The sequence below is a fragment of the Rhea pennata genome, chromosome 19, assembly GCF_028389875.1.
Source record: "Rhea pennata isolate bPtePen1 chromosome 19, bPtePen1.pri, whole genome shotgun sequence".
Lineage (NCBI taxonomy): Eukaryota > Metazoa > Chordata > Aves > Rheiformes > Rheidae > Rhea > Rhea pennata.
Genome location: NC_084681.1, coordinates 11,565,600 through 11,592,510, shown reverse-complemented (window position 1 = coordinate 11,592,510; position 26,911 = coordinate 11,565,600). Strand labels below are relative to the sequence as shown.

The 26,911-nt window shown below is 48.7% G+C and overlaps 1 protein-coding gene across 1 annotated transcript; it reads left to right on the top strand.

Moving 5' to 3' along the window:
• Nucleotides 1-470: 470 nt before the first annotated feature.
• Nucleotides 471-26,862, top strand: LOC134149076 (bMERB domain-containing protein 1-like). The gene is made up of 7 exons (XM_062591871.1): nt 471-567; nt 10,181-10,301; nt 16,943-17,016; nt 20,680-20,794; nt 21,824-21,897; nt 22,614-22,769; nt 24,415-26,862. Exons 1-6 carry the CDS (start codon nt 492-494, stop codon nt 22,730-22,732), a joined length of 579 nt encoding a protein of 192 aa, XP_062447855.1. The 5' UTR covers nt 471-491; the 3' UTR covers nt 22,733-22,769; nt 24,415-26,862.
• Nucleotides 26,863-26,911: the final 49 nt, after the last annotated feature.

The window sequence follows — 26,911 nt, the reverse complement described above, 5'->3', positions numbered from 1 at the left end:
CGGGCTTAGCTGAGGCTCACACAAGCGTCGCGTCCCCAAATCACAGCACTGCGTAGCTCCCGCTACCACCGGAGCGGGAGATGGGCTCAGAAGGGTGCTGCTGCTGGGAGAAGCCAAGCCGCGCTGCTCCGCTCCCCCAGCAGCGGGAAGGCCGAGCTGGGGGCCTGGAACAGGAACCTGGGGGGCCACGGAGGTGCGAAGGCCGCGGGCAGCGGGCAGTTCCCGGCACGGGAGACGTAAACTGGTGCCGGTGCCACCCCAAGGCGGTGGGGAGGAAGGGCCGGGGGGGCGGCGGTGGGGGGCGAGGGGGGGCCGGCGGGGCGGGGGGCGGCCGGCAGGGGGCGCTGCGGCGGCGGAGCGCGGGCGCCCCCCGCCCCTCCCGGCTCGGCTCGGCTCGGCTCGGCTCGGCTCGGCTCGCTCCGGGGGAGCCGCCGACGGCGCGGGCGGCGCAGGGCGGCGCAGGGCAGGGCTGCCCGGCGCCGGGTCGCGGCATGGAGGGCGGCCGGGCAGGCGCCCGGTACGGATCGCTCGAGTCCACCCGGTGGCCGCCCGCCGGCACGGCGGCAGGTGAGGCGGCGGGGCGCGGCGGCGGGCCGGGGCCGCGGCCCGTGCGGCGGCGCGGGGCGGCTGCTCCACGTCCAAACTTTGCCCCGGCTGGCTCCGGGACTCCCCTCCTCGGCCCCGGTCCCGGAGCCGCCGGACCTGGCCGGGAACGGGGAGCTTCATTCGTTAAACGGAGCCCCGCGGGGCTGCCCGGCACCGGGGGGGACCCTGCTCCGAGGCCATCGGGCGTGGAGCGGGAGGGAGGGAGGGAGGAGGTGATGGAGGGGAGGAAGGACGGAAGGAAGGGGAGGGTCGAGGAGGGATGTGTGAAAGGAAGGGTGTCTGGAGGAGAGGAAGGACGGAGGGAAGGGAGTGGATGGTGGGGAAGAGTGAATGGAAGGAGGGATGGCTGGAGGGAATGACTGGAGAGAAGGTGGGATGGAGCCCTCCGCAACGCCGCAGCTGAGGCTGCCCCGGGAGAGGCTCGGAGCCGCCGTGCCGTCCTGCCCGGTTGCAGGCAGGACCGTGACCGGGAGCCCGAGTCGCGGCTAGTTCCTCCCGCATGAACCGGGGCGGGCAGACGGCGGGGGGGGGGGGGGGGGTCGCCTGAGGCAGCAGTTCCCAGCCCTAGGTGGGAAGGAAGTGGCCCGGTGCTGCCCCGGGGAGGGGAGGATCCTGCAGCCCCGCTGCCAGGACATCCTCCATCCGCTCTCCTTCCCATCCCTCTCGGTGCCCTCCAGTCCCTTGTACTAGGCAGGACAAGAGAAGGCAGCGGGAAGACAAGGACAAGGCAGGGAGGAAGCTCCAGCTCTGCCCAGCATCCTGCTTGGTACTGCGGGGGGGGGGGGGGGGGGGATGGCTGTTGTCTTCTCCAAGATGTGTGTGGGGACAAACCCCATGGATCCTGGTGTTTTGGCACCTTTGCACCACCTTCCACTAAGTTCCCTGGCAGTGCTGGCACCAGAGTCCTCATCAAGGGAACAATTCAGTCTCCTGTTGTGGGCTGGAGGGAGGCAAGTCAGCTGGGGGAAGCCAGGGAAAGGCAGAGATGCAGGCTTGGGGGAGGCTCCCAGTGGGGCTCCATCCAAGACAGGGGCTGCTCAGCTTCATGGCAATCTACCCAAACTTTTAGTCCTCCTTTGTACCTTCCCACACAGCAATATATATTCCCTCCTGTTTCCCCCTCGGAATACTCTCTACCTGGAGACCCCATCCTTGGGAGAGACCAGGGCTGAGCACTGCTATCACCTGGATCCTCTGTTCCCAGCAGCCAGGTGACACCAGGGTTGTCCAGGGAATCCTCAAGCATTTGCTGAGCTCAGGGAGCTGGATATGGCCTAGGCATCTCCCCTTGGGTGCCTCCATATGAGGATATTGTGGCACTGATGTTTGCAGGTTCAATGCAGTTTTATAAACTTCCAGCCGCTGGGGGGGGATCCCCAGGTCATGCAAGAACATGGCAGAGATCGGTGTGTTTTTCAAATGTTGCCCCATGTCACTTTGCTGCTTGCTGCCATCACAGGGAGTCTCAGGCTGAACCTGTGGAGCACTGAGCACACGTAGCCTCTCACCTCCTTGTCCTACTTGTGCTTGGGGGCCTGCTGTGCTTGGGGGATGCCGCTCTACCTGTTGATACCCCAGTGGGTGACCCAGGCGAGCACACGTACAGCAGCAGGGTGTTGTGGAGGGGCTTCACCCCTTGTCGTACACCCAGCAAGTCATTCAGCAGCACCTCACCGGAGATCTCTGATCTTTTCTGTGGCTATCTGTCATGGCAATATCTGGCAGTCCCATTGGCACCAGTTGTTTCAGAGGCTGTACAAATACTTAGCCAGAGAAATCCTCACTGGTTGCAATGGGCCAAAGCTGTGCTTTTCTCCCAGGTTTGCTAGTAGAGAGAACTGTGGCACTAGAAAGGGAAACGGTGCTATGGTCTGCAGGCTGCAGGTAGCTGTGACCTCTTCCATCTGAGCATGAGCCTGTCCTCCAGGAATGGTGTGCTCTGGCTGCATATTGACAGCTCTGGAGTCCCCCATCCCCTCCTGCCAAGTAGTGCAGGTGGTGGGGACTTGACTGCCTCTGGAAAAGTTACCCTAGAGTTGGGCAGAGTTTACCATCATTCTCTTTGTCAAGCTTGTAAATCGAGGGTTGATTCAGATTGGCTGAATGCCGCCTGCCCGTGTTTTTTTCTCTGGCAGTGGAAAGCACATGGCTAAGTTAAGGGCCTCTTGGGATGGAGCCTAAGCAAAGAGCTTTGACCCCCCTTTCCTCTAGGGTGCTGTCAATCAGTTGCCCAACTCTAATCATGAAATAAATCACTGGAAACTCAGCCTGTGCTGGTTGCTGCTGTGACTCATCTCAGGCTTGCTGCTAGCTGTCTAAATGTTTTCACCAAAGCCATATGGAGTGAAAGTCTCCAGCTATTATACTCCTCATTAACAATACTCTCTTCCCCTGGGCCATGTGTGATGATTAGAGCATCTCCAAGTTTAAATCAAAGCTTTCTTCTCTTACTCGTTTGCTAGGTTGAAATGGTGCCTGTCGGGGGATCCCTTTGCTCTGGCAGCGTGGGGCTGATTTCTGTGCCCAGCTCTGCTGTCACATGCGCAGCTGTCGGAGCAAAGAGCCCTGGGCAGTGTGAATGTACAAATGGGTCATCCTTCTCCATCCCTGAAAGGAGGCTCAGGACTGTGAGCTAGATCACAGCTCTAATAAACTTCCCTACCATAGGTGTTTGTTGGTACCAGGCATGTAGAGGGAAGTGTAAGAATCCCATTTTCTGCCTTGGCAAAACCATCTCTAGGGAGATCATTTACTTAGCTGTCTGCCTGCAGAACTTACCAGGTTTTACTCCCTCACATGCTTCAAGTGTCTGTGCTTGCCTCTGGCCACTGCCATGTAGTGTCACTTCCATCACACAAGGTTGATGGGTGCTTGGTGTCCTTTGGTCTTGCGGTTATCACAGGAAAGATGTTACTTGGCCCATGCCTGTAATTGCTGGTGTTTGGGAACTCAGCATGAGCCCATATCTGCCTGGAGAAAGCATTTCCTGAACTAGCAGAGAAGATCCATGCAAATCCTGATCAGTCCTCCCAGGCTGATCTCATTACATAGATTCGTAGAAGAATTTAGATCAGGAAGAACTTCTGGTCCAGCCCTCTGTTCAAAGCAGGTTTCATAGTTACATCAGGTTGCTCACAGCCTTGTCCAGAAGATATCTTATACAGAGGATGGAGATTCTACCACCTCTCTGGTCCCTGTTCCAGCGTCCAATCATTCCTACTATCTAACTGTAATTCCCTATGTTCCAACTTGTGCCCATTGCTTTTTGTCCAGTCCTTATGCACCTTTGGGAGGAGCCTGGCTCCATCTTCTCTGTGTCCTTTGGTAGTTCAGGAGAGCTATGACAGCCTCCTTCATCTTCTCCAGGTTGAACAAATGTGCTTTTCTCAGCCTCTCCTTGTACATCCTCTGCTCCAGCCCTCTGACTTCAAGCAAATGTTCAGTTCTTGACAAGGTGATCCTGTGGTCTGGGGCAGATGCTGGCAGATAGAAGGGGTCTCCATCAACAAGATCATCTTTACATCCTATCAGCAGTCCTCAGGATACTGTCTTTTAGTTACCTGTACAGTTCCATCTGTTTCTCATGAGCATAATGGATGGTTCTCATGCAGTGGCATAGCTGTGCCCCCTTGTCCAGGTATTTCCTACACCCTGCAGCATCTCTCCTGTCTTACCCTTCCAAGCTTTGGGACCAAATTCAGTGGAACAGATGCCTTACATAGGACAGAGCTTCTCTCAATATCCAAAAAGCAACAGTAGCAGCTCAGGGGGTTTATGATCCCTCAGACTTTTTCCAGCATTCACCGAAGATACAAGAGGCAGCAAAAAAATGCTTAGGATAGTTTTAAAGGAAGCAGAGGGAAGAGGCTGGGGCTGGATGAGGCCAGAGTGGCAGAGGCAGAATAATGCTCCCTCCTGGGGTTTGTGGACTGAGCTAGAGGCTGAGAGCAGCAGGAGAAGGATGGGCCTGTAGGACGCCTCAGCTCATGATAGTTGTCCGGCACACACTTTCCTCTGTGTTGCAGAGCAGCAGGGTTGGTGTAAGGTTAGGGCAGCAGCTCTGCAGTTTCAACCCTGCTCTTAGCCGTTGCAGTGTGGTTTAACATACCATGTCCTCCTATATTCCTGTACTGTGGTGACTCCAAGGGGAGATTTGTTAATCACGAATGACAAAAATATGCACAACTTTTCTATGACCCTGACTACTCTGTTGTCCCCATGCATGCTGAAGGTCTTGAAGAAGAGGGCTTCAGCTGCACAGTCAGGGCAGCTCCCAGTCATACCAGCCTCTGGCAGGTGGCCCATTCCAGGAGCAGGATACGCATGACCAAGGGAGTGCATGAGGTGCCTCTCTGTCACATCCCTCTGGCTTCAGCAGAGGAGCCGAGGTGGGCAGCCGAGCTGTGAGGTGGGCTGCCAAGAAATGCCCTATGTTGCTCTTCCAGCCTCCATCTGTTGCTCCTTTGAGAGCTTGGCATGATCAAGACTCATGTTTAGAGGAACAGCTCTAGTCTGTGGGCTCCATCTTCAACTCCAGGTTCCCTCCCCAGCTGCAGGTCCTCTCCACAGCTTACTCATTCTGCAGGATCACTTGCTTGCACCGTAATTCCTCTGATTCTGCCCTGCTTTAACTAGCTCCAAGCAAGAGACTTTCTCTTTAGAGTTTCTTGTCCATGAGTTACTACTTTGGTGAACATTTTCCTGGCTTGCCTGAACACAAGTCTTACCCAAAGAATGCAGAGTGCCACAACCCCAGTCACACCGTTGACCTCAAGGCCGAGGCAAGGGCTGGGGAGCTTACAGCTTCTTTCCTGCCACAATCATAGGCTGGACATTGCCTTGTTGCATGGTGTGGACCTGCCCACCATCCTCATTTTGGGGGATGCTTCTGATCTGCAGCAGGAGCAGCAGCAGGAGAGGAGACCAGGAAGGGCGAGTGCAGCTTTTCGTGGGCAGGGTGGTCACAAGGCAGACCTTGAAGGGTGTGCTAACCTCCTTGAGTCTCAGAGGGTTACTGGTAGGATGATCAGGATGCCTGCGTTGCTTCATGCATACCGGGAGCTGCCCCAGCTTTCAAGCCAAGTGATGCAGTGATTACGTGGGGCTGTGAGGGGATGAGCTTCAATGTGAGCATGGCATTTGAAGTGGTAGTACCTCAGGCTGCTGGTGGCTGTCAGCACATATTATGGGTGCTTACCAGTGCTGGGTCTTGCTTCTTGTGGTGATTTGGTGCCACAGCCAGTTTCCCAGCCACACCATGTCCTCTACCTCTTTGAGAGGGAGACTGGGGACAGCACAGAGCCAGGAGCTTTCTTGCTGTTGTATGCAGCTGCCTATGGACTGAAATCACTTCCCACCCTGCTGCTGCAGATGGAGGAGAGCAATCCAGCACTGCTACATCCTCCCTTTGTGTGCAAAATTGAGGAATCGCCTCTCCCATCTGGAATGGCTTCTGCTAATGAGGTCATGGGATGAGAAGGGAGAAGAGGCGACGCTGACACCTGTTTCAAGCCCTTGAGTTCACGCTTTGGGAAAGAGCTGGCTGATAATCTGAGCCAAATACTTCTGCTACCAATAATCAGACTATTCCAGGTCATTCCTCCACCCAACACAGCCCAGAAGTGACAGCCCACCCTTCCCCAGATCCACTCCTGTGCTCCTGTGCTACTATGAGTAATTAGATTTGTCCTTAGCTAATGAAAGCTGCAGTAAACTCATCTTTGCTTACTGGAGCATCTGTAAAATAATCAACCTTGTCATTTTAGCCTGGTCATAGAAATGACACTTCAAGAAATGCAGCTTCTTCCTGACAGGTCTAGAGCTGCACTGAAGCACAGCCTAACCCCAGGGAATGGCTGCTTGAAAACACAAGCTGGCTGTACTGTCTGCAGCCACACGTATGTCATTACCTACTTGTCTGTCACATCTGCAGGGAGAAGTACCCGGGAACCACAGCCGGTGAGCAGATGGCTGAGCCTCCTTGACCCTGGTGCAAGGCCCTGGGTGGTCAGGGGGTGCTGGGTGTGAATATATCATATGGTGAAATATCCAGGGTCACGAGGAGCTCCAGAGCAGCTGAATAGCAGTGAAGCTTGGAAGCCATGGGCTTTCAGCATCGTGGTCCCCTAGCAACTCTGTCCAGACCCCTAGCAACTGCAGGCTGGTCCCCTAGCAACCACATCCCAGTCCTTAGCAACCCCATTCAGGCCCTTAGTAACAGGGCTAAGGAAGGGTTTCTCAGGGAAATTTGCAGGAGATGGATTGAGCGAGATCTGATGGAGGGCAGTGAGTCCAACCCCACGCTGCATCTGATCCACGTAGCCATCAGTCCACCACCCAGGGCAGGCGCTGGGTCCCAGGAGCACAGTTTAGGATAGGAGAGAGTCGAGGGCTCACAATGCTGGTGTTGGGTTAAATGTGGCTTGCATGGCTGGGAGAAGTAGGAGATAATCTTTAATTAACCCTAGTGAATTCCTAAACCAGAAACTGCAGAAAACTGTTCTCCAAATCAGTCAGGCTTATCTAAGCCACTCATATTTCCACTATTAAACCTTCTCTGCCAGTTGCCTTGGAAATGTGCCTCACTCTGGGAATGAGTTCTCAAACAATTTTAAATGGTGAGTAGATGACCAATATGTGCTAGCTCTTTTGCCATGTACCTTAATGCTGACCTAACTGTTCCTGCCCTGTAACTCTCAGCCCTGATCTGCTTCCTATTTGGGGTTCCCAGGTCAAACACTCCAGCTCTGACATCTCCAGTTCCCACAACTTGGTTGCCTGAAAAAAATCTAGCTTCCAGGGGTGGTACTCTTTGGCAATGTCTCCCCCCTGTCCTTGCATAGGCAAAGTCCCAGAACTCTAGGGAAAGCAGAGTTTCAAAGGGGAGAGCTGCCCCATGGAGATTCAAAGGAAGCAGAGTTTGTCCCTGATATATGATGATTTTTTAATGTTTTCTCACAACCTGGCTTTGCTGAAAGTGCTGAGGTTCCCCCTCCTCCCCACCATATGCATACACTGCAGGAGAGCCAGATTAGCCCGCATGTGATAAATATGTTACTGCACATCATTGATAATAAGTCCTTTGATGTGTTTCTGAGAGCCAGATATGACCGGGAGGTGGGAGCTGGCCTGGAAGGGAAACCTCAGATATCCTTGTAAAGTGAGCCGCAACGTGCTTGTGTACATCTGTGTGATAACCTTGTGTAAATCAGTGTGACAGCCTGGTGTAAGTCAGTGGCACATCCTTCCACTTAGGACAATGGCAGGAGAGAGGGACAGCCAGATTGGAGTGGTGCATCAGGATTGCTGGGCTCTCATCCTGTCTGTGCTGGGCTGGCTGAGCCCACCACTGCTCTCTTCTGAAATAGAAATAACAGCTCGTTTTCCCCAAATCTTGTTGGGAAGCTCAGATATTTACAGGTTGCTGTGGATGAGGTTATGGAAAGTGTGAGGTGTTTGACTGCTATTATGAGCTACTTACAGCAGGGTGGTGTCGTTTTTTGTGGGTTTTTTTATTTTATTTTATTTTTTTTTTTGCATGGCATATAGCACTGTGCATCTTGAACCCTGAGCAAATGACATCTCCTTTCCCTGCCTCAGTTTCCCCAAGTGGATCGTAAAGGTGATGCTCACTGCTCCAGAGGGTGAGGAAGCTGAACTAGCCAGTCTGGGCAACACACATGGGCCACATCTGGAGTATTATATCTGATTCCGGGCTCTCTAGTGCAAGAGAGACACGAAACTACTGGAGAGAGTCCAGTGTAAGGCTCTAAAGATGATCAGAGGACTGGAGCATCTCTCTTCTGAGGAAAGATTGTGAGAACTGGGCCTGTTTACCCTGGAGAAAAGAAGATTGAGGGGGGATCTTATCAATGCCTATAAGTACCTGAAGGGAAGAGTGTCAAGAGGATGGGGCTAAACTCTTTTCAGTGGTGCCCAGTGGCAAGACAAGAGGCAACAGGCACAAATGGAAACACAGGAAATTCCACCTGAATATAAGGAAGAACTTCTTTACTGTGAGAGTGACAGAGCACTGGAACAGGTCTCCCAGAGAGATTGTGGAGTCTGCTTTGCTAGAGATACTCAAAACCTGCCTGGAAGTGATCCTGTCCAACATGTTCTAGGTGATCTGCTTGAGCAGGGAGGCTGGACTAGATGATCTCCAGAGATCCTTTCCAGCCTCATTCATTCTGTGATTCTCCCAGTAAGTTGGGAAGGATGGGGACTTCATCCAGCATGTGCTAGGAAGGGAACAGTTGTGATACCTTCATCTCCATGACTCTTTAGGGAACCACTCAGTGCTCTGCATGGGGCCAGAGTTTGGCCTTGGCATGTTTTAGAGAAGGGTGTGTGCACAGGCTTGTGTCTCTGGCATCTGTACATGTGCTGGAGATGCCTTAGGACTTTGGAGGGTCCAGCTCTAACGCATGCTGGCTGTTGCAGACAGGTGAGCTGGGCTCCCGCATTGATGCAACCTTTTAAACATACCCGACAGCAATAGTTTAGCAGCATGTGCAAAACAAGCACTGCCAAACCTTCCCTGTGGAGCAGCCCAGCATGGCATTTTGACCTCACTTAGTTGGTCTGGGACATGGCTGTTCCGAAAACTTGCCTCTTAAAACTTCTCATCTCTTGTAACTTCTTCTGGTGCTGGCAGGGACCAAAGCAAAGGGCAGAGTGTCCTCTGCTTTACTCATCTCAGTTTCTGCTGCTCATTCCCAGCATAGCTGTGTTAGGCATAACACCAGCAGCTTTAGCAGTTCTGGATCACAGGAGATACACGTTCCTCCCTTCAGCAGTTTTTAACTCCCTTGGCTTCCTGCTGTTCAGCAGGGAGGAAGACCCCAGGAATTTCTAGGCTTTTTAAGCAGTCCAGAGTCTGGCACAGCATCAGTGTGGGCACGATGTGCTGCCATTGCAAGCTGGTGAAAATGGTGTTTGTTTGTCAGGCTTGGAGGGCTGGAAGCTCAGACAAGGTTGCCTGCTGGCCTCCAAGGTGTTCCTTCATGCAGACGCTTCATGCATATTGCATGCATGTTTGGAGCTGTGCACAGCAAGCCAAGTTAGTTCTGATACTAATGCAGCAATGAACAGATCTGTTTCAGAACCCAACAGTACATAAGTCAAGGTGAAATCCAGTTGCCTTCATCTCTTTGCTCTTGTGTATGACAGTGACTTTCCCTGTGGGCCAGTGTCTCATCTTGCTTGTACCCATGCAAATATGCAGCGGCACTGCAGAGGTCATTGGAGTTGCATTAGGCTTGGAGCTGGCTGGGTGCTTTGCTTGCCACCTTGGCTGGGCTGTAGAGGTCTTCTCCCAGCAGTGATGGGTCCCCAGGCCCTAATCTCCACTGTGCTGTCTCCTCTTGTGGCACTGACAGGGCAACCCTCACCTGCCAGCAAGGGGCCTGGAAATGAGTTTAAAATTGTGCATGTGTTTAATGGTTTTGCTGATCTGGGGCATGGATATGTCATGTTTACTGGCAGGGGTCCATGACAGCTCAGCCCGCACTTTCATCCTCAGCATCAGCTTAACATCTCCTGCTTGCTAATGTGGCTCCTGTTTCATTGGCAGAGGATGAGATTATTTCCATGGCTGACTCAACCACAACCATTGATGATATTGAAGGGGAGCTCTTCAAAATCGAGAGGATCAGAGAGATCCTGGTGAGAAGGGAGTCAGAGCTGCGATACATGTGAGTATCCTGCCCATCCTCCCTTTCCATGGTCATCCCAGCGTTTTTGTCTGCCTAATCAAACATGAATCTTCCTCAGGGAAGGGCAGAACTAGGATCATTTTCACCTGGAAAAACAGCTTCTCCCATGGTGGATAATCCTGTCTCAAAATTTAATGCTCAAAAACATTTTCACTTATTAGCATTAGGTGCTGAAAGCCATTTTGTTGGCTGAATAAGGTGGAAGAGCTGTGGTCACCACCCAGACACACTGGTAAAATAAGTCCCAGAAAAGGCCTCCTTTTGATTTGTATGGTTGGTAAAGGACTCATCAACTGATCTAGGTAGCTCAGTCTGGGTAGCGCAGTGCTAGGTAGCAGGAACTGAAGGCAAGCACCAGGATGTTAGCCACTGCACAAGAGCCAAGGGACTCCAAAGATGCCGTTAGGTTGGTTTGTCCTCCTTTGTGGTCACTATGCAGTCCTCATGGCAGGAGCTGTCTTTGCGTCTGCATGTGCTGTGGCCTGTAAATCACCGCAGATCACTTTCCATTCGAAAACCAACTATCCTCCTAGCCTTGCTCTTGGAAGAGTCTTGATAAAATCCTTGTTATGAAGTGGCACAGGCTCAAAGATACAGAGACTGATTGTAGGCAGCGTCCCATGCTTGGAGGCAAATGGGAAGGACTCACCCCTCCGAGTTTGCAAGTCAAATCTGCCAAAGTTGCAGTCACTCACCTTAGGCCAGAGCAAAGGGGAATCCTGTCTCCACAGGGCTCAGGAAACAAGCTGCAACTGGGGGAAGCAGTGGGCAGTGAGTGAGACAGAGCTACTCTCCAGAATGCAAGGGCAGTTCTGCACATAGCCGTGGCATTAGCTGCTGCATGACCCTGTGGCATCTTTCGGGCTGCAGGCAGAGTACTGAGAAACACTCACAAATTGCTTCAGCCCCCTGGGGTTCTGCTTCAGCTCTGGGGACTCTGGGCAGGTGGAGCATGCTGGGAGGGGGATGGAGAAGCAGCCTGGCCATGCCGCATGCTACCAAATTGCATTGATGCAGGAAGGTTGTGCTGGTGGTGCAGGGCTTGGAGTAAGCGGTATGGATAACATGACATTGTGATGGTTGGAGCCAAACAAATTTCTGTGCAAACAGAGTTTATAGCACAGTTTCACTGAACTAAAACGTGCCGTATTCCACCACAAGCACCCCATTCTCAACTGGTTCATATTCTTCTGCTGGTGCATAGCTCTTGTCTTGGGAAGGGACCTGAGGTTTAGGTACTGAAATTGCTCGTTGTTGAATATCCCCATAGCTGCAGCTTGCTTTCCCCTGCAGTGGCAGTATTATGCATCCTCTTAGCTCCTCTTTTACTCTTTCCTTAGTTACTGGGGGACAGTTTCTCCCTCATTAACAAGCCTCAGCACCTGGTGCCCATCTCTGCATTGCATCCTGCTCTCCTTGCCCTGCACAGCCTCTGCAGCCAGAAATACAGAGAAAGATTTTCTTTAGGGCCCATTTCACTGGTCAAAATAGTCTTTGAGTAAAAATCTAGAGTGCTTTGAGATTTAAGGCAATCAAATAGTGTGTTGCAGTGGTACCAAGGGGCACTTAGGAACGTTTTCTTTGGATGGTCCATGAGGAAAAGGGCTGATTTACCCAAGCTCTAGGTTATCAACACAGTCATCTCTACTGAACTTTTCCATTCTGGATCGTCCATGTGGGAAATTTGGGTCAAAAGCAGTGCTAAGGTCAAGCCAGCCCTGCCTAAAAGGCAGAAATAAAGCCAATTTGATGCAGAGTGGTATTTGCAAGAGAAAAGCTCACGAAGCAAAGCTGTGATGAAGCCCAGGCTGCACACCCCCTCTGAGACCTCAGTGTCTGCACTCCTATGCTCTGGGTTGCCAGACGGAGACAGCTCAGAGAGGAAGGGGGAAAAGGTTCAAGGGTCCAGAAGAGTCATTTGCAGCAGAGGTAAAAATATAGCCCTTGTTTCTGCCTCTACTCTAAATGTGGCTACAGACACCGCTGGAGGGATGGCCCAGCTCCCCACGTGACTCTGCTTCAAATGTACAGGGTCTCCAGCTTGTCCAGATCCCGCCATGGTCCATGAGTGGCCGCGTCGGGTGCAGGCAGCCTGCCAGACAGAGCTCTCACATCTACTGCTCTGCCTTTACAGCTAAGAGCGCGACGGGAGGGCTGACGGTTCCTGGCTCCCACCACAGCTTTGTAGGGCTGCACTGTTACACTCAAAATCCTGATATGAGCAAAAAGGGAGCACACCATATATACAAAGCAGAGAATTTATTGTTAGTCTCATCTAAAATCTAAACAACCTAATCAAACTGCAACAAATGTTATTAGTTGAGTTACTATAACGCTAGCGTTCGTAGTCTCAGTTAATGCAGAAAAGCTTCATTAATACAATTAAATTGCTATGACCAGACCAGTCCTGAGATCTCATGCTGTCAAGTCAATACAAAGCCTGGGATTTTTTAATGGTAACAGCAAAAATCGTATTTACTGGGCTGCAGCACTTGACATGCTGCTTGTCTAATCTGTTTGTATCTCCTCCAGTGCCTGGACCACAGGGAACACAAGAACCTGGTAATGTCCACATAAACCTGTTATCTCGGGTAGCTGTGCACTGAACTGTGATTTAAAGGTGTGATTTGGAATAGGGTGATTTGAAGTGATGACCTCTCTGAAGCTCAGGTTCCCCTGAAATATATTGCTGAATGGGATTTTTGGAAGTCATAAGAAGTGAGGTGCTTAAGTGCTTTCCATGGCAACTGGTACCTAACTCTCAAAGGCGCTGTCAACAATCACATCTACTGTTTTTTCTTATCCCTTTTTTTTGGTGCACATTTGGGAAGTAGAAGGAAATCACCTACTGAAACTGTGTACCAGAGTGGATATGACTGCAAAATTAAGCACTTGAAAGTTAGGAGTCCCCAGAATTATGTATTTGAGCTGTTCGCACGCGTTGCAAGGAAGTAGAGCATTGCTGCCAGCTTTCCGGAGTGCACCGCTGGGGAGGAGTGTAGCTTTGCAAATCCATGAGAGCTGGGTCCTTTGGTTGTTGAAAGAGCCCTGAGGATTGCCTGGGCCTTGCTCAGTGCTGGCTGAGGAACACAGGAGGTGAATGGCTGTGGGGAGGTAAGACTTATCCAAAGAGCTAAGTCACTGCTGAAGAAAAGGGATCCCCCAGGACCGGGGTGCTTCAGGATAGGGTTAAAAGCACAGGGATCTCTGGCTACAAAGGGGCTTTTTTTTTTTATTTTTTCCAATGGGAGAAAAAACCCCAAAAAACTCCTTATATTTAGAGGAGGACTGCAGGGTGCAGGCTGGCCTGGGGAGATGGACATCTCTAATGACCAGAGACATGCAGTGCCTGTGATGCACTGCCATATGGAGATGTGACCTGGCTGGTCAGTCAATAACTGTCAGTATTTTGTTCCTGTTAGAAATGTCAGACTAAAATGTTCCAACATTTCTGAGATGTCTGTGCTATGGAAAACGTTAAAGCTCCCAATATTCCTCTTTCTCAGAGCAAAAGGAAAGGGCAACATTTCCTGTGGGAGAATCGTCTGAATACTTTACATGCTCTGTGCAGGAGTCTGGTCCCAGGGCCATATGAGGGATATCACGGCCAGGGCTAATGTTGCAAGGTTTATCTCAAGTGGTAGAAGCAAACCTAGCTCCAGCAGCAGCCTTCTGAGTGCTGGTCTTTGCAATCTCTCCCAAGTTTTATTTAAATGAGAACTTTTGTTACTGCTTATTTATAATTTCTATTATCATTTTTTAACAAGCTTTCTCTCCAAATTAACTTTAATAATATTTCAATTATTTGCTTATTTCAGTTTTACTAAGTGAATTGCTAATAAGCTTTTCATATTTTTAAAATAAGAGTGATTACGTAAAGTAAGCTTAGCTGCATGTGTACAAGTTTGTGTGCAGTAGACACATCCTGTGCTTCTTGAGAAGTGGGATATAAAACAATAGTGAGAATACTGAGGATGGAGAGGCCATCTGTAGCAGTACAGCTCTGGTAGGATTTAACCTGGGGTTTTACGTGGACAGGGGACTAGAGAAGGCAGAGCAGTGCAGACTAGTTACTGTGGATAGGACATAAATCCTTTTGTGCCAGAGCACCAATGAATTTCTAATGGATGGGTCCTTGGGTCCTGATATGCCTTAGGGTATACCTGAGAGCATCCCATCCTCAGGACCAGCCAGGACCCAGATGGAGGTGTGAGTGGGAGGACTGAAGCACGGAGCTGCTCTGATAGCCTGTGCAGGGAATGAGCTTTGGGCTGTACCTGCTTTCTCCTTCAAAGTGCACTGCCATGTTCCTGCAGCCCTGTAGCAATAGACCCTTTGAGGGAGGGACAGTCTGTTAGATGTCCTGTAAAGACCTCCTGTTGATACTCTTCATGCAAGCTGAGGGCTTTGTGATGATGAAATGAGGAGCAGTGGATGGAAGGACAGATTGGCACACACAGCAACCAAATGTTAGCATGGGTGAACCTGCTCCGTGCCTAATACAGGACTTGCACTAGTCTCTAAAGCAAGAGAATTTGTAGTATGCAAACAAATGAAGGCATTATCAGATGAAGCTAAAAATGACAAAGCCAAAAGGAAATCTTCTCCTTTGTCTAGGATGTTCTCCTCCTACAGCGATATCTCACAGGGTCCCTCTTCGTCAGTCTGTTTATTTTCACTTCCCTAATTAACATTTCTGGTGTTCTCCATTCAACTGACAAAGCTGCAGGTTTGAGTAGCTCCCAGCAAATATGACTCATCCAGGACAGAGTGAATGGTGTGACTCAGTTGAAGTGCTGGCAGGATTATTGAAGATGCAGAAAGTGCTCTTAGCAACACACACTTCAAAGTGAACCACAGACGCTTCTGTCCAAGGTGCCACCAGCTCATAAGCCACAGATTGTGTAGTATGGCTTATCATCACTCACAACTGTGAAGCTTGCTACCTAGAAATCTCAACTGTGCTCTTGAAGCTTGGATGCTTTGCCATGTGTCTTGCAAAGCATGCAAGGAGTCCTTCTGCATTCAAGGCTTAGAAAAACTTGTGAAGCTTGAGCTAAGATGCTGGAGTGCCTGGTAGGGCTTAAAAGGAAATATGACCCTTGAGTTGCCTTTCTTGGGGTGGAAAATGGATCAGGTGATTCTGTGTAGCTAACATTTGGAAAAGCCACTCCACTTTGAGGCACAGTGAATCCTGAGGGGCAAAGCAAGGAGGTCACTAATGTTGGAGACTGCTGTCATGAAAGAGGTCAGGAGGTGGGGAGCAGAACATTACAGGGAGACAGGGGTTAGTGCTGAGGACATTTGGAGAAGTGGCTTGTCTCATCTGCTGCAGTGTCACCTTCCTGGGGGAGATGCTCAAGGATGGCTTGTTTTGTGGTGGAGAGAGGTCTCAACCAGGAGCACTGTCTGCTGTTGAGGTTTTCCTTACCAAGAGGGAGTAAAGCCCTTCAGACTGAAGAACTAGTGCTCCCTGTGGCCAGACACCATCATTCTTAGGTCTTGTCCAAGTGGGGCTTTAGTGAGGGCACAGACATACTGTATTTTTTGAGATAAATCAACAGATAAATTCAGGTGAATCTTGTCAGCCAGTCCCAGTGAGCAGCCAGATGCACTTGAGCCGATACACTCGTGGAGAGAGCCGAGCCTCTGTGATGCCTTCTCTTCCTGAGGTGACATTAAAGCTGCCTTTCCAGCACACACAAGGCTGTGCATCCCCCAGCCACACTGTCAGCAGCTGCCGCTGACATTTGAGTCTGGATCCTAGGGGCCCTCCTAGGGCCCATCCTGATTGGTATTTCACTGCTGTCCCACGCTTTGAGCCACAGATTTCATTGCCTATGGCTTTAGCAGTCTCCTGTTTAAATGACTTCGTTTCTTAATGGGCACCTGCAAAGTTTACACATTGTTCTCCCTGTGTTGTGTTTCTTTTTCCTTTTCCTTTTCCTTTTCCTTTTCTTTTTCTTTTTCTTTTTCTTTTTCTTTTTCTTTTTCTTTTTCTTTTTCTTTTTCTTTTTCTTTTTCTTTTTCTTTTTCTTTTTCTTTCTCTTTCTCTTTCTCTTTCTCTTTCTCTTTTTCTTTCTCTTTCTCTTTCTCTTTCTCTTTCTCTTTCTCTTTTTTTTCTTTTTCTTTTTCTTTTTCTTTTTCTTTTTCTTTTTCTTTTTCTTTTTCTTTTTCGCTTTTTTTTTTCTTTTTCTTTTTCGCTTTTTTTTTTTAATTCTGCAGAAATCCAGTATGAAAATGTAAGACCCTTTTATGTGGCAACAATTTCTGTTTGCTTTTGGATTTTACTATTTGGGGACTTCATTTATTTATTTATTTATTGAGAAGAAACACAGCTGCTATTGCATGGTGAATGTGCCAGGTTTTAATAAGGCATCATTGTCATTAGAGTGATGAAATTTTCGCTTTGCCAACAACCAGTGACACAACCCATTTAGTTCTAATAAAAGCTCTGAGATGAAGTGAGCTATCATTCCCTGTGGGAAGGCAGGTAAATCTGTGCTCCCTGATGCGTGTATTGAGCTGACTGCCTTCTGAGGTTGTTGGGTTTTCTCTGGAGGTTTTACACCTTTCCTCTCTCCATCTTTCCCTCTGTGGTTTCATTTGTGTCTCTGCAGGATGGATGACATTCAGCTTTGCAAAGAAATCAGCCGGCTGAAAAAGGAGCTTCAAAAACTCATAGCCCTTCCGGGTAAGGCTTTGTAAAGTTTCAGAAAGCTGCACACTGCATTTACAGTCAACAAAAGTTTTCTGCGACATTCAAGAAGCTCTTGAATAACTCTCATTCTGGGATGCTCCTGGAGACACAGGTGCTGCAAGCAGGTAGTGCATAAACAACAAGGAATGTAGTTCCTGAGGTCTGACCTGAGATCTTTCTTAGGAGCTTGACTGCTTACAATACTGCAAGGAGTCCTTGCCCCAGCCTGGACTGAAGGGTAGAAAGGAAACAGAATAGGAAAAGAAATAGGAGTCCTTTGAGAAGGAGCATGGGTGTGATATAGGAGGAAGAAGGGGAATGGTTGAGTTAGGTGTCAATGAATGCCGGCATGGTGGGACCTGCCATGTCCACTAAGGAAGGTCCCCAAATGAGTCCAGAAAAGAAGAACGGGATGTCTTCAGACTATACCATAGAGGGGCTTCTTTGGAGGTGATAGGAGGGCAGATGCCATCAAAGGCCTGAAATACTTGAACAGCAATGAATTCTTGCTGTGGCCATGTCAGAAACATCTGTCACCCACTAGGCGGATGACAGCTGCTGCCTGGACAGGCTGGACTCCCACTGACAGCCAGGGTAGGATGGGTACTAGGGGCATGTCATGCCAAATGGACTTGGAGATGTCCCTGATTTAGGTCAGTTCTGCACTCAGGATATGGAAAAGAGGCAAACAGTTAATGGTAATGTGTGAAAGCTTCAGCTGGAAGGAAATACTGCTTTCTTCCTTCATTGCCTTGACCAGTGCCTCAATGTCCCTGTAACAGCCAGCAAACCACATTTCTCCCTTCACAGCCCAGGAAAGGTCAAAACTAGGGTTCTAAAGAATCCTCTTCAGCCAAAATATTCAAATAAAAGCACACAACAAACTGCTCATGGTTTGAATGAGAATGAGCAAGAAAGATTTTCTCTTGAATTGTTTCCATGACTTTTCCTAAGGCTATGCCTCCTCCTGGGACATCCATGTTCAGCCCACCAGTAAGGACTTTACCTGTGTTTCTAGGACGAGATGGACGACATATTCCTGCTTATTTGTTCCCATGAGTTTGGGCATCCAAGCAGTAAGATCTGGACCTCAGTTGTTTCCACTACAAGAATCTCTCTGAAGATCTTGAACTTACTGAGACCAGTGAGTGTTTAGCGGGGGGGAATGCCTGAATCTAGACAACAGGCCAGATGTGCACATCTGTTTCCTAGAGCAGCAGCTCAGCTGATAGTTTTTTTTTATGAGATGTTATCTCAAAGCGAAGGACATCAAGAAGTCTTGACCCTTTCTAATGCTTTAGCGGTGCTGTGCCATGTGTGCTTATGAATCATCAACATGCAGACTGAAACAGGTGAGAGACTGGCAGCTGCTTAATAAGCATATCTCAATCAGTTTTAATACATCCTGGCAGTATCCAGAGGGAAGTTCACACTGGGGAAGTGAGGATTCGGGCGTAAAGGTAGGACCTACTTGCAAAGTATAGATCCACATCTCATGTGAGTTTTTAGTTCAAACACTTTCTAGTTCATAAAATAAGAGTTGACCTAAATGGTAGCTCAGAACTAGAGATAAATTGGAACTTCTCTGAGCCTCGAGAAATTTGACTGTCTTTCTTTCATCTGCTTTGCTTTTTCATTTCTGACCTTTTCAGCATTCCCAATTTCAGCTGAGAGCAGAAATGCTGATACCATGCAGGATACTCTTTTTGTTTTTATAAGTTGACTCAAGACAGTGCTGGAAAAATGCTGTAAATCATTAATTTTGGGAGACAAAAAGCAGATCAAAACTAAAAATGAGTATTGAGGTCTAATTCAGATAAGGACTCAAGCATATTGGTGGTTACTCAGAGCTCAGCCTGACCTGTAGCTTGAAATCTCACCAGATCAGGTTGTCTTTAATAATTCAGAGGCATACCACAGCGATGATGGACTCTGACATCAGCAAGTTGGAAAACAAGGTGTGGTGTTTGTGCAGTGGCTATATTTACTCTGATATGCTTTAACTCATGAGTGCAGATTGTTAATTAACTACAAATAGCTGATATGTTATGTTTGTGCACCAACCGGATGACTCTGATTAGCAGGACATCTGAATGACATTGTAAGTGCTCTTGTTCCCACCAGAGAGTTGGGAGCTGCTACACAGAGGCCATGGCCATGGCCATGTGACTTTGCATTAACTGTTCATGGGAAGAGGCCAATGGCTGTGGCCCATACCTCAGTTCAGATCAGCTTTCTCTGTCAGGAAGCCTCAGCTCACTCATACACAAGATCACTTGTCACACCAATGATATGAGAATCCTCTATTTACTGCAGATGTTTCTAACAACATGATGATTGTGAGAAGTTCATCCTACTCAGACTCCCACAGCAACACCTCAGATCAATATATAACAGGCTTTAAACTACAAATCAATATGCAGTTTAGGTAAGTGCTGAGACTCAGCCCACAGGTTTGCTCCATACTGTGAATTTCACTGCATTTTTATTTAGCTGAAGGAAGACTGGAGATTGATCCACCTTGTGCTGGATTGATTTTGAAGCTGGCTACTGAATTCAGAGATGATATTAAATGGCTGCAGCACAATCACAATCTCCACCCAGCGTAGCTCTCCGATTATATTTAACTCCCCTTAGCCCCGTCTCTGTCATCTTCACATATCTCACTCACTATTTATACCAGTCTATACAGGGCAGGGCTTGATAGGGATGTAAGAGTTTCCCTGGTCTCACTGCAGAGATACATGGCAAAAGTGGGTTGCAGAGTGTTAAAGGTAGGTCACTCTGTTGCTCTGCAGGTGCAGGTGACAACCAAGGCTAACACATTCAGAGTGGTAGTTTGGCAAGCACTTTTGGTCATCCGTGTCACTGCGATGAGAATGAGACCGGTGGAGGATCACAATAGTTTGATAGGTCGGATATGCTGGATGAGATCACAGTGACTGAGTTCAGCAGGGAATGAGACCACATAAAGCCAGTGGATCACATCAATCTTCATGTCTCTGTATGTGTGGGTAAATAGTGGTGTAACATTTTCCCAAAGCACATGATCATTTTTGATAATTTTGATAATTCCCTCCAATTCCTTCATTAGGCACCTCAATCCATGACCGGCCATGTGGAGAACCCAGCTCAGAGGCAGCCAAATAGGGTCTCTTGAGTCCTGCATAGCTCAGATCTGTGCTGAGACCATGTGGTTGAGTGTGCTGGCATGGGAATTGCAGGCTAAGCACATCCTGACTGAAGGTTGACATCTGAATTGACATCTCTGATCTCCCTGGAACCAGACACCTAGTCCTTCCAGCAGTGGAGGATGAAGATACCTGGGAAGTGATGATCTTTCCCACTGCTGAGGCCATTTTCCTGAGGTTCTCCTTCTCTGAGGTTCGCTGTTGCATCTTGCACTACTCAGTTCCATGAAAATTTTGGGGAACTGTTCAAAATCCAAAGTTTGGCCTGGGCTATCCCATCCCAGCCAGGGTGATTTAGACAAGGATGTTGTTTGGTTAGTGGCCTGTGTCTGGATCCAGGTGACTGGCTTGACTTTTACCCCCACTATCATATCTGCTCCTATGTGGAACAGAATTAGAGCCAACCTGGTCTCAGATTGGAGAGATGTCACCTGTCAATGTGTTAAATGTGTTCCCTGTGCTGCAGAGACTGAGAAGTCCAATGAGGAGAAGCAGAAGGAAGAGGAGCTGGTGCAACAGATACACAAGCTGGTGGAAACGCGGGATTTCCTGGTGGATGATGTGGAGTTTGAAAGGCTCAGGTAGCTTGGTGCCAATTAGTCCTATTTTTCTGGAGCAATTACTGCCTGGCTGGATGAGCTGTGTGTACAGTGCGTATAGCAGGTTGAAGAACAGAGCTCCATGGCTGGGACATGCTCCCGAACACATTACCTCCAAAGTGGTGATATTTTAGGTATAGCTTGTATGGTATGTCTTTGGCCTCCCCGAAGCAAGAGCAAAGGGTAGTAGTAAAGAGAGTCTGTCATGTTCCCTGGGTGGTTCCTGCTTGAGCAAGTAAATTTTGCACCCACTGCCCTTCCTGCCACTGCTGGGTCTCCCCAGGCACTCCCAGAGCAAGTCTTGGAGCCAGTGCTACACAATGAGGTACTGATAGTCCCAAAACACTGTTCCAGGCTGTCTGCAGACACAGGCAGAGATTGCTGAGCTAATCACACTCAGATCATGCCTTGCAGCTTTCTGAATGCTGCAGACTAGACGCGCCCCCTCAGAGAAGAGCTGAACTTGTGACATATTCATATGACTCTAGAAACAGGTTGAAGAGGGCAAGACAATTATTGACTCTGGAGATAGATAATGGAGAGATGGGCATGGCTACTCAACTAGCTGAGTCTGAGAAAAGTTTGCAAACTGGGTTTTTGCAAGGAAGAGCAAGAAGAAAATAGCCACTTAGCACCTGCTGTGCTGGATCCATCTGCAAAATATGGCTCACTTGTGAGCGTAAACATGTGTCAAAACCACCTTCTTCAAGAAGGCTGTTTTGCCTCCACCAAAGCAACAGGAACCTTTTGCACCTGTTGCTAGCTCTAGAGGGCTCTGATTAAGCTCTCCAAGAAGCATATAGGGGACTTTCGCTGTTGCAGACAGAATGCTCAAACCTTGCTCCCGTCTCTCCAAAGAGCACTGTGATGGGTATACAGTCACAGAGCAAAGTGGCTTGGCCAGAAGTTGCTCTCTCAGCTTCTGGTCTGTGCTGTCATGCCTCACTGGATGCTCCTGGTTGCCTCACTGTTCCTTTCCTGAGTGGTAATCAATCATCTCCTTTATCACAGGGAAAAGGAAGAAGACAAGGAAATGGCAGAGTTCCTGCAAAGTAATCTCTCCAAAAACTACCTCCAGAAAGCAAGTAAGTGGTTAATGAGTTTTATTCCTTGCATAGAACTTCCCTGGCAGTTCCTCCACTTCACTTCAGTTCAGTTGTCTGCCTCCAAAATTTCATTGTTCTATGTGGGCTGTTTTACTTGGAGGCCATCTGCTATTGGTGGAGGGTATGGTGTGAGAAAATGGCAGCTAGGGGGTGCTGGTGCTTGGCATCATGTTGTGGAAACATCCCAGATTGGTATGGATGCTATGCTTCCATTTCTCTCCTGACATTTTCACCCAGCATGTCCTATGAGAAATGGGATGGGTAGAAATTCTTTCATCTCTCATGTACTTTATCTGACTCTTTCTAATGAGCTCCTTATATCTCATCACACTGCTGGCTGAGACCACAAGTTGTGGTGTATGATCTGCTCCTCCTCTAGTCCTGGTCTCTGAAGCAGGTTATCTTCTTCCGTTTGCCTCCACCACTTGTGGAGAAACACACCTCTCGTACAGTGGGAGGCATGTCCAGTCCAGGGTCCCTGTGTGCCTGTCCTGCCTTATGGACAGACACACCTTATGGACACCTGGGAAGCACATTTGGTGGTGGGCATGATGATGGCAGAGCTCGTGTCCAGCTGTGGGGAAGAAGAGGTGCAGCATCCCAGCACTGAAAGGAGCTCTAAAAAGAAGCAATGGGCCTTGCCCGTGACACTAAGCACATGCTGACCTTGAAGTTAATTATGCCTCTTTCCATAGCTCCTGTCAGAGAGAAGAAAATGACTTCCAGGGGGCAGCAAACCTCCGCACCATACATGACCAAAACAGGCCTCACCTTGCTCAAGGAGTGCTGTGGCTTCACCTGTTCTATCATGTAGGCCAGCCCCCAGCTCCTCTGCGCAGGACATGATCACGGTAACATACACGTCCTAGGAAGCCAGGCTGGGTGAGAGAGGCTTCCTCAGGGTACAGAAACTCCCAAATTCCCATGTAGGAGGATGAGTGAGAGTAGCTAGGAGATGTATGGCTTCTGGCACAGCAGGCATGAGCATGAGGGAGCACCAAGATGCATCCTTGCTCCACAGAGGTGTCAGCAGAACAAAAGTTCCAGAGCCCCACTAAGCTTTGGAGAGAGTAGGACTGCAGTCATGGCTGGAAGGAGGCTGAGGAGATGGAAGATTTGGGTGGAGAGGGAAGAGAGATAGAGGTCAAAGAGGAGTGGGGGTGAATGCACTTAGGGGTGGTACCCTGGGCACCAAGACATCTATCTGAAACCATGAAGAAGAGGGAGCTGTTGATCAAATGCATCTCTTATGTAAATGCTTGATACTCATGGAGTTACACCACTGATGTCCTTTGTCTTCATGTAGCATCTTTGAAAATTTGAGAGATCATCAGACCTATCTCTCCTCGAAGATCCTCACATGCCTTCTCTCTGCCCTCTAGATCTTTTCTGTCTTAGCAGGTTACAGTTAAATCACTGACATCTGCCGACATTACCTCCAATCACAGGTGCCCAAACATAAAATGATGAGTCCTTTATATTTAAAATAGAGTTTGCTAAGGACTGAGCTATGGCAGTTGTACAGGGGTCTCCTGTCACTGCCCAGCTGTTGAGAAGCAACCGGTTGCGCCTCTGTTTATTTGCTAACAGCTCAGGGCATAAACTCATTCCTGAAAGCATAAAATGAATATTGTCACTTGACTTTGTAAAAATACCAAGTAATGGCAGACCATCAGTAAAGAGGTGTTTCTTACCAGTGCAACCTGGTGTGCACTCCCTCTACTCAGCTCAGGAGCAGACTAAAACAAGTGTGCTCATGGAGGTAGATGGTTGGATCCCCACAAGATCAGCCCTGCCTGGGTCAAGCTACCTCCCTACCCAGATGTTCATATGCTACACTAGTCTGCGCAAAATGTTGTCAAAATTGGTGTCGATGGGTTGCAAGCAAGTCAAGCAAGGTCCAAACATCTTGGTGGGAGCTGAAGCAAAGGCTGTACTCATGGTAGCTTGAGTTGAGCTCACTCCTAGCAGAGGGTGGTATGGAAAAAGATGAAGCAACCTGCAGCTGAGATAAAATTATGTCTACAAGCATACACCTTGATATGGTTGAATTGACATTCTGGGCTCCAGCATCAGAAACTGGAGCACAGACCTTAAATCTCATCATGGGGCAGCTGGCAAGGAAGGCAGGAATTGAAACCATCTACCCACTGAGCTCTCACCTTTCTCTGCCTGGGCTCCACCCAGTAGCTGGTAAGCGTGGCCAAAGCTGAGCTGGGTCCTGACTGACAACATAAATTATAAGCGCTGTATAAGAAGATGATGTTAATGGAGGTCCAGTGGATTGTAGTGTTTCCACAGGAGAATACACTTCATCCTTTAATACTGCTGATGACTCTTCCATGTGTCAGGTGGCCTGACATCGAAGGGTTAGTGTAATTGGCTCTGAGCACTCTGTAAAGCAGGATCAGCTCTCCAGCTACTGGAGAGGGGATGCACCAAGGGGATCCCATGATCACAAACCCTGGTTTCTAATCTCTTGCCTTTCCTCACCAGGTCTCCAGGCAGAGTCCACAATCTACTCTCCTCTGAGAGTTTCATCTTCCTGTCATTGTTCATGCTTCCCACCGCAGCACCAACACTGAAGAATTTCCAAGCAGGCTGGTGCAAGCTTAGATGATGGCATGTTTTCTTGGTGCCACATCAGCGGTCGTCTCCTTCATGACATCAACAAACACTGAATTCTACCCAAGCTCAGGTTGGAAGAGGCATGTGCAGCAGCAGCAAGAAAGTCCATGACAAAGAGAACCGACGTGATTGTTTACCTGAACAGAATAATAAAACAAGCACTGGGAGCTAATGTTTGGATCCATGATCCAAAAAATGCTGTGGCCATGGATGAGCTCTCATCCTTGGCCCTTGTACCATCTTGTTGGGTCTCTTTTATCTGGACTCTTTGTAGGGAATGTCTCTATTTTGGATTTTGTTGTCTGCATCGGTTTTAATGCAATGTGATGGATGGTTCTGGGTGGAGTTGTGGAAAGTGGCACGGACAGTGCCCATAGGCAGCTGAATGAAGGGTTATTTCTTATGAAGTTACTACTTGAGCACAGATCTGCTGTGTTGAAGAGTGAATGAATGAGTTGGTTCCCCACCTCACTGCTACTGGATTCAGTTCAAGCTCAGAAAAAAAATGGAAAATTAGAGCAAAAGGGAAAATAAGAGAAATTCAGGAGAAGAATGGGGCAAAGTGCAGAGGGAAATGAAAACCAAACAAGAAACTAAAAATGTAGCAGGGAAAATGAGGAAGAGCAGATGAGAGACAGTGTCACTGCCAGGAATGTCAAGTCTTGCCCTCTAGTTTCCCAGGCAACGCTTCTGGGCTTGGCATCATGAGCTGGTTATAAAGCACTGTGTGAAGGATGCACACACCCCAAGGTGTTGCAGTCTATGCTGTCCCTTCTGAACACTCACTTGTCTCATGATGGCACAGCTAGAGCTGCTAATGACTATTTTGGGAGGATAGAGGCTCTCTAGCTGGCTGTGAAGCTTCTGCCCTGCGTATCCTTCTGTCCTTTAGGATGGCATGGTTTTGCTGGGTGTCCTGGGGTAGCCTCCCAGATGGGTGGCTGCCCAAGATCTCTGATTGTTCTCTGGCCAAAATACTGAGGCCATCAACTCAGTCCTACTGCAGCTTGCTATAGGGATGTGTTCCTGCCTGGGTCACTGTCCAATATGCCTTTGCAGGTGAGCTGGTCATATCCCATGTGGCTCTTTTCATTGCGTCTCCTGCTATTTCTGCACTTGCTAGCATGTTCATCCTTATATAACACAAAGCAGGTGTGATCCTTCCTTGTGCAACACCATAAGCAGGTCCGAGTTCCTCCTGCATTTCTTTATCAGCACTGCTGTAAGACCCAGTATGTGAGACCCATTTTCTAATTCTGCAAGAGGGCTGCCATTTCCTTTTCCTTTCTGAACAATCTTCTCCCCAAATGGTTTTTATTAGAAGTCAGAAAAGGCCACAAACTCTAAAACAATCCCTTTTCACTCACAGGACCAGGTGTGAGGCTCAAATCAGCTAACATGGTACTTGGTCATCTGCAGCAAACTTGACCCTGTTCTAATTCATGTCACTTCTGAGCTGACCTCAGTGGTCTCCGTCTGGAACCTGCCTTCATTTTGTGATGCTCATTATTGATGGCTTATGGCATCCTACAGCCACTGCTTACTGATTCTGGTGCTCTCTTTGTTTTGGAGCACCTTGATTTCAGGCTGGAGGGAAGGCTGGAAAGCACTGGAAATAGCAGAAGTAAATTAAGTCACAGAGAGCTCCCTTCTGTTCTGCTAACCTGTATAACAGAGAGACGTGCCTCCACACTGCAGATCACACCTGAAGCTGTTGCCCAGGCAGGAGTGGTGGGTAATGTCATAGGCTGTGATTGGTAGCATCAGACCTGAATCTGATGGGACAGATTGGGCCTGTGTTACTCCCCATTCTTCTAGATGCTGTCCAGTGACTACTTTTCTCTGTCACTCTGTGGTCACCCATGTGGTACAATATGGATGTTTGCTTTGATCCATACAGACCAATGGTTGAAGACCCCCACTGTCCTTGTCTTCCACAGGATCTTATTGGGAAGAATGAATAACTGAGCCGGTTTGCTTGGTTGGGCCAAAAGCAAAGAAAGGCCTTGGATTCAAAACTTTCTCTCCAAGCTGATCCTTACCTCCACCCTATAAGGCCTGGATTTCAGTTGCTGGAGCAATGCTTGGGTGGGCAGAGAGGAGTCTCTGAGAAGGAGATGGGGAGAAACCTGTCTTGGTCTGTACTGTGTTTTCTGGTTGTATTTGTGTAGGTGATCGTGGAGAAGGAGACAGGCTGCTGTCCTGGTCATGCAGTCATATTCGGCCTGTATTTTAACTGATGGCAAAGGTGCACAGCACACAGGAGCAACACTCTTTCATGTACATTTATTTTAACACAAACAAATAAATACCCGTTGGAAGCTTGACTCTCAAATATTTTCTCCTGCCTGGGACCTTTGCAGTG

Excerpts from the sequence above, each read along its gene's own strand:
- LOC134149076 (XM_062591871.1), top strand. The coding sequence starts at position 492 with ATGGAGGGCGGCCGGGCAGGCGCCCGGTACGGATCGCTCGAGTCCACC. Across the intron at positions 568-10,180 it reads GCCCGCCGGCACGGCGGCAG|AGGATGAGATTATTTCCATG; the intron begins GTGAGGCGGCGG and ends TTTCATTGGCAG. Across the intron at positions 20,795-21,823 it reads GTGGAGTTTGAAAGGCTCAG|GGAAAAGGAAGAAGACAAGG; the intron begins GTAGCTTGGTGC and ends CCTTTATCACAG.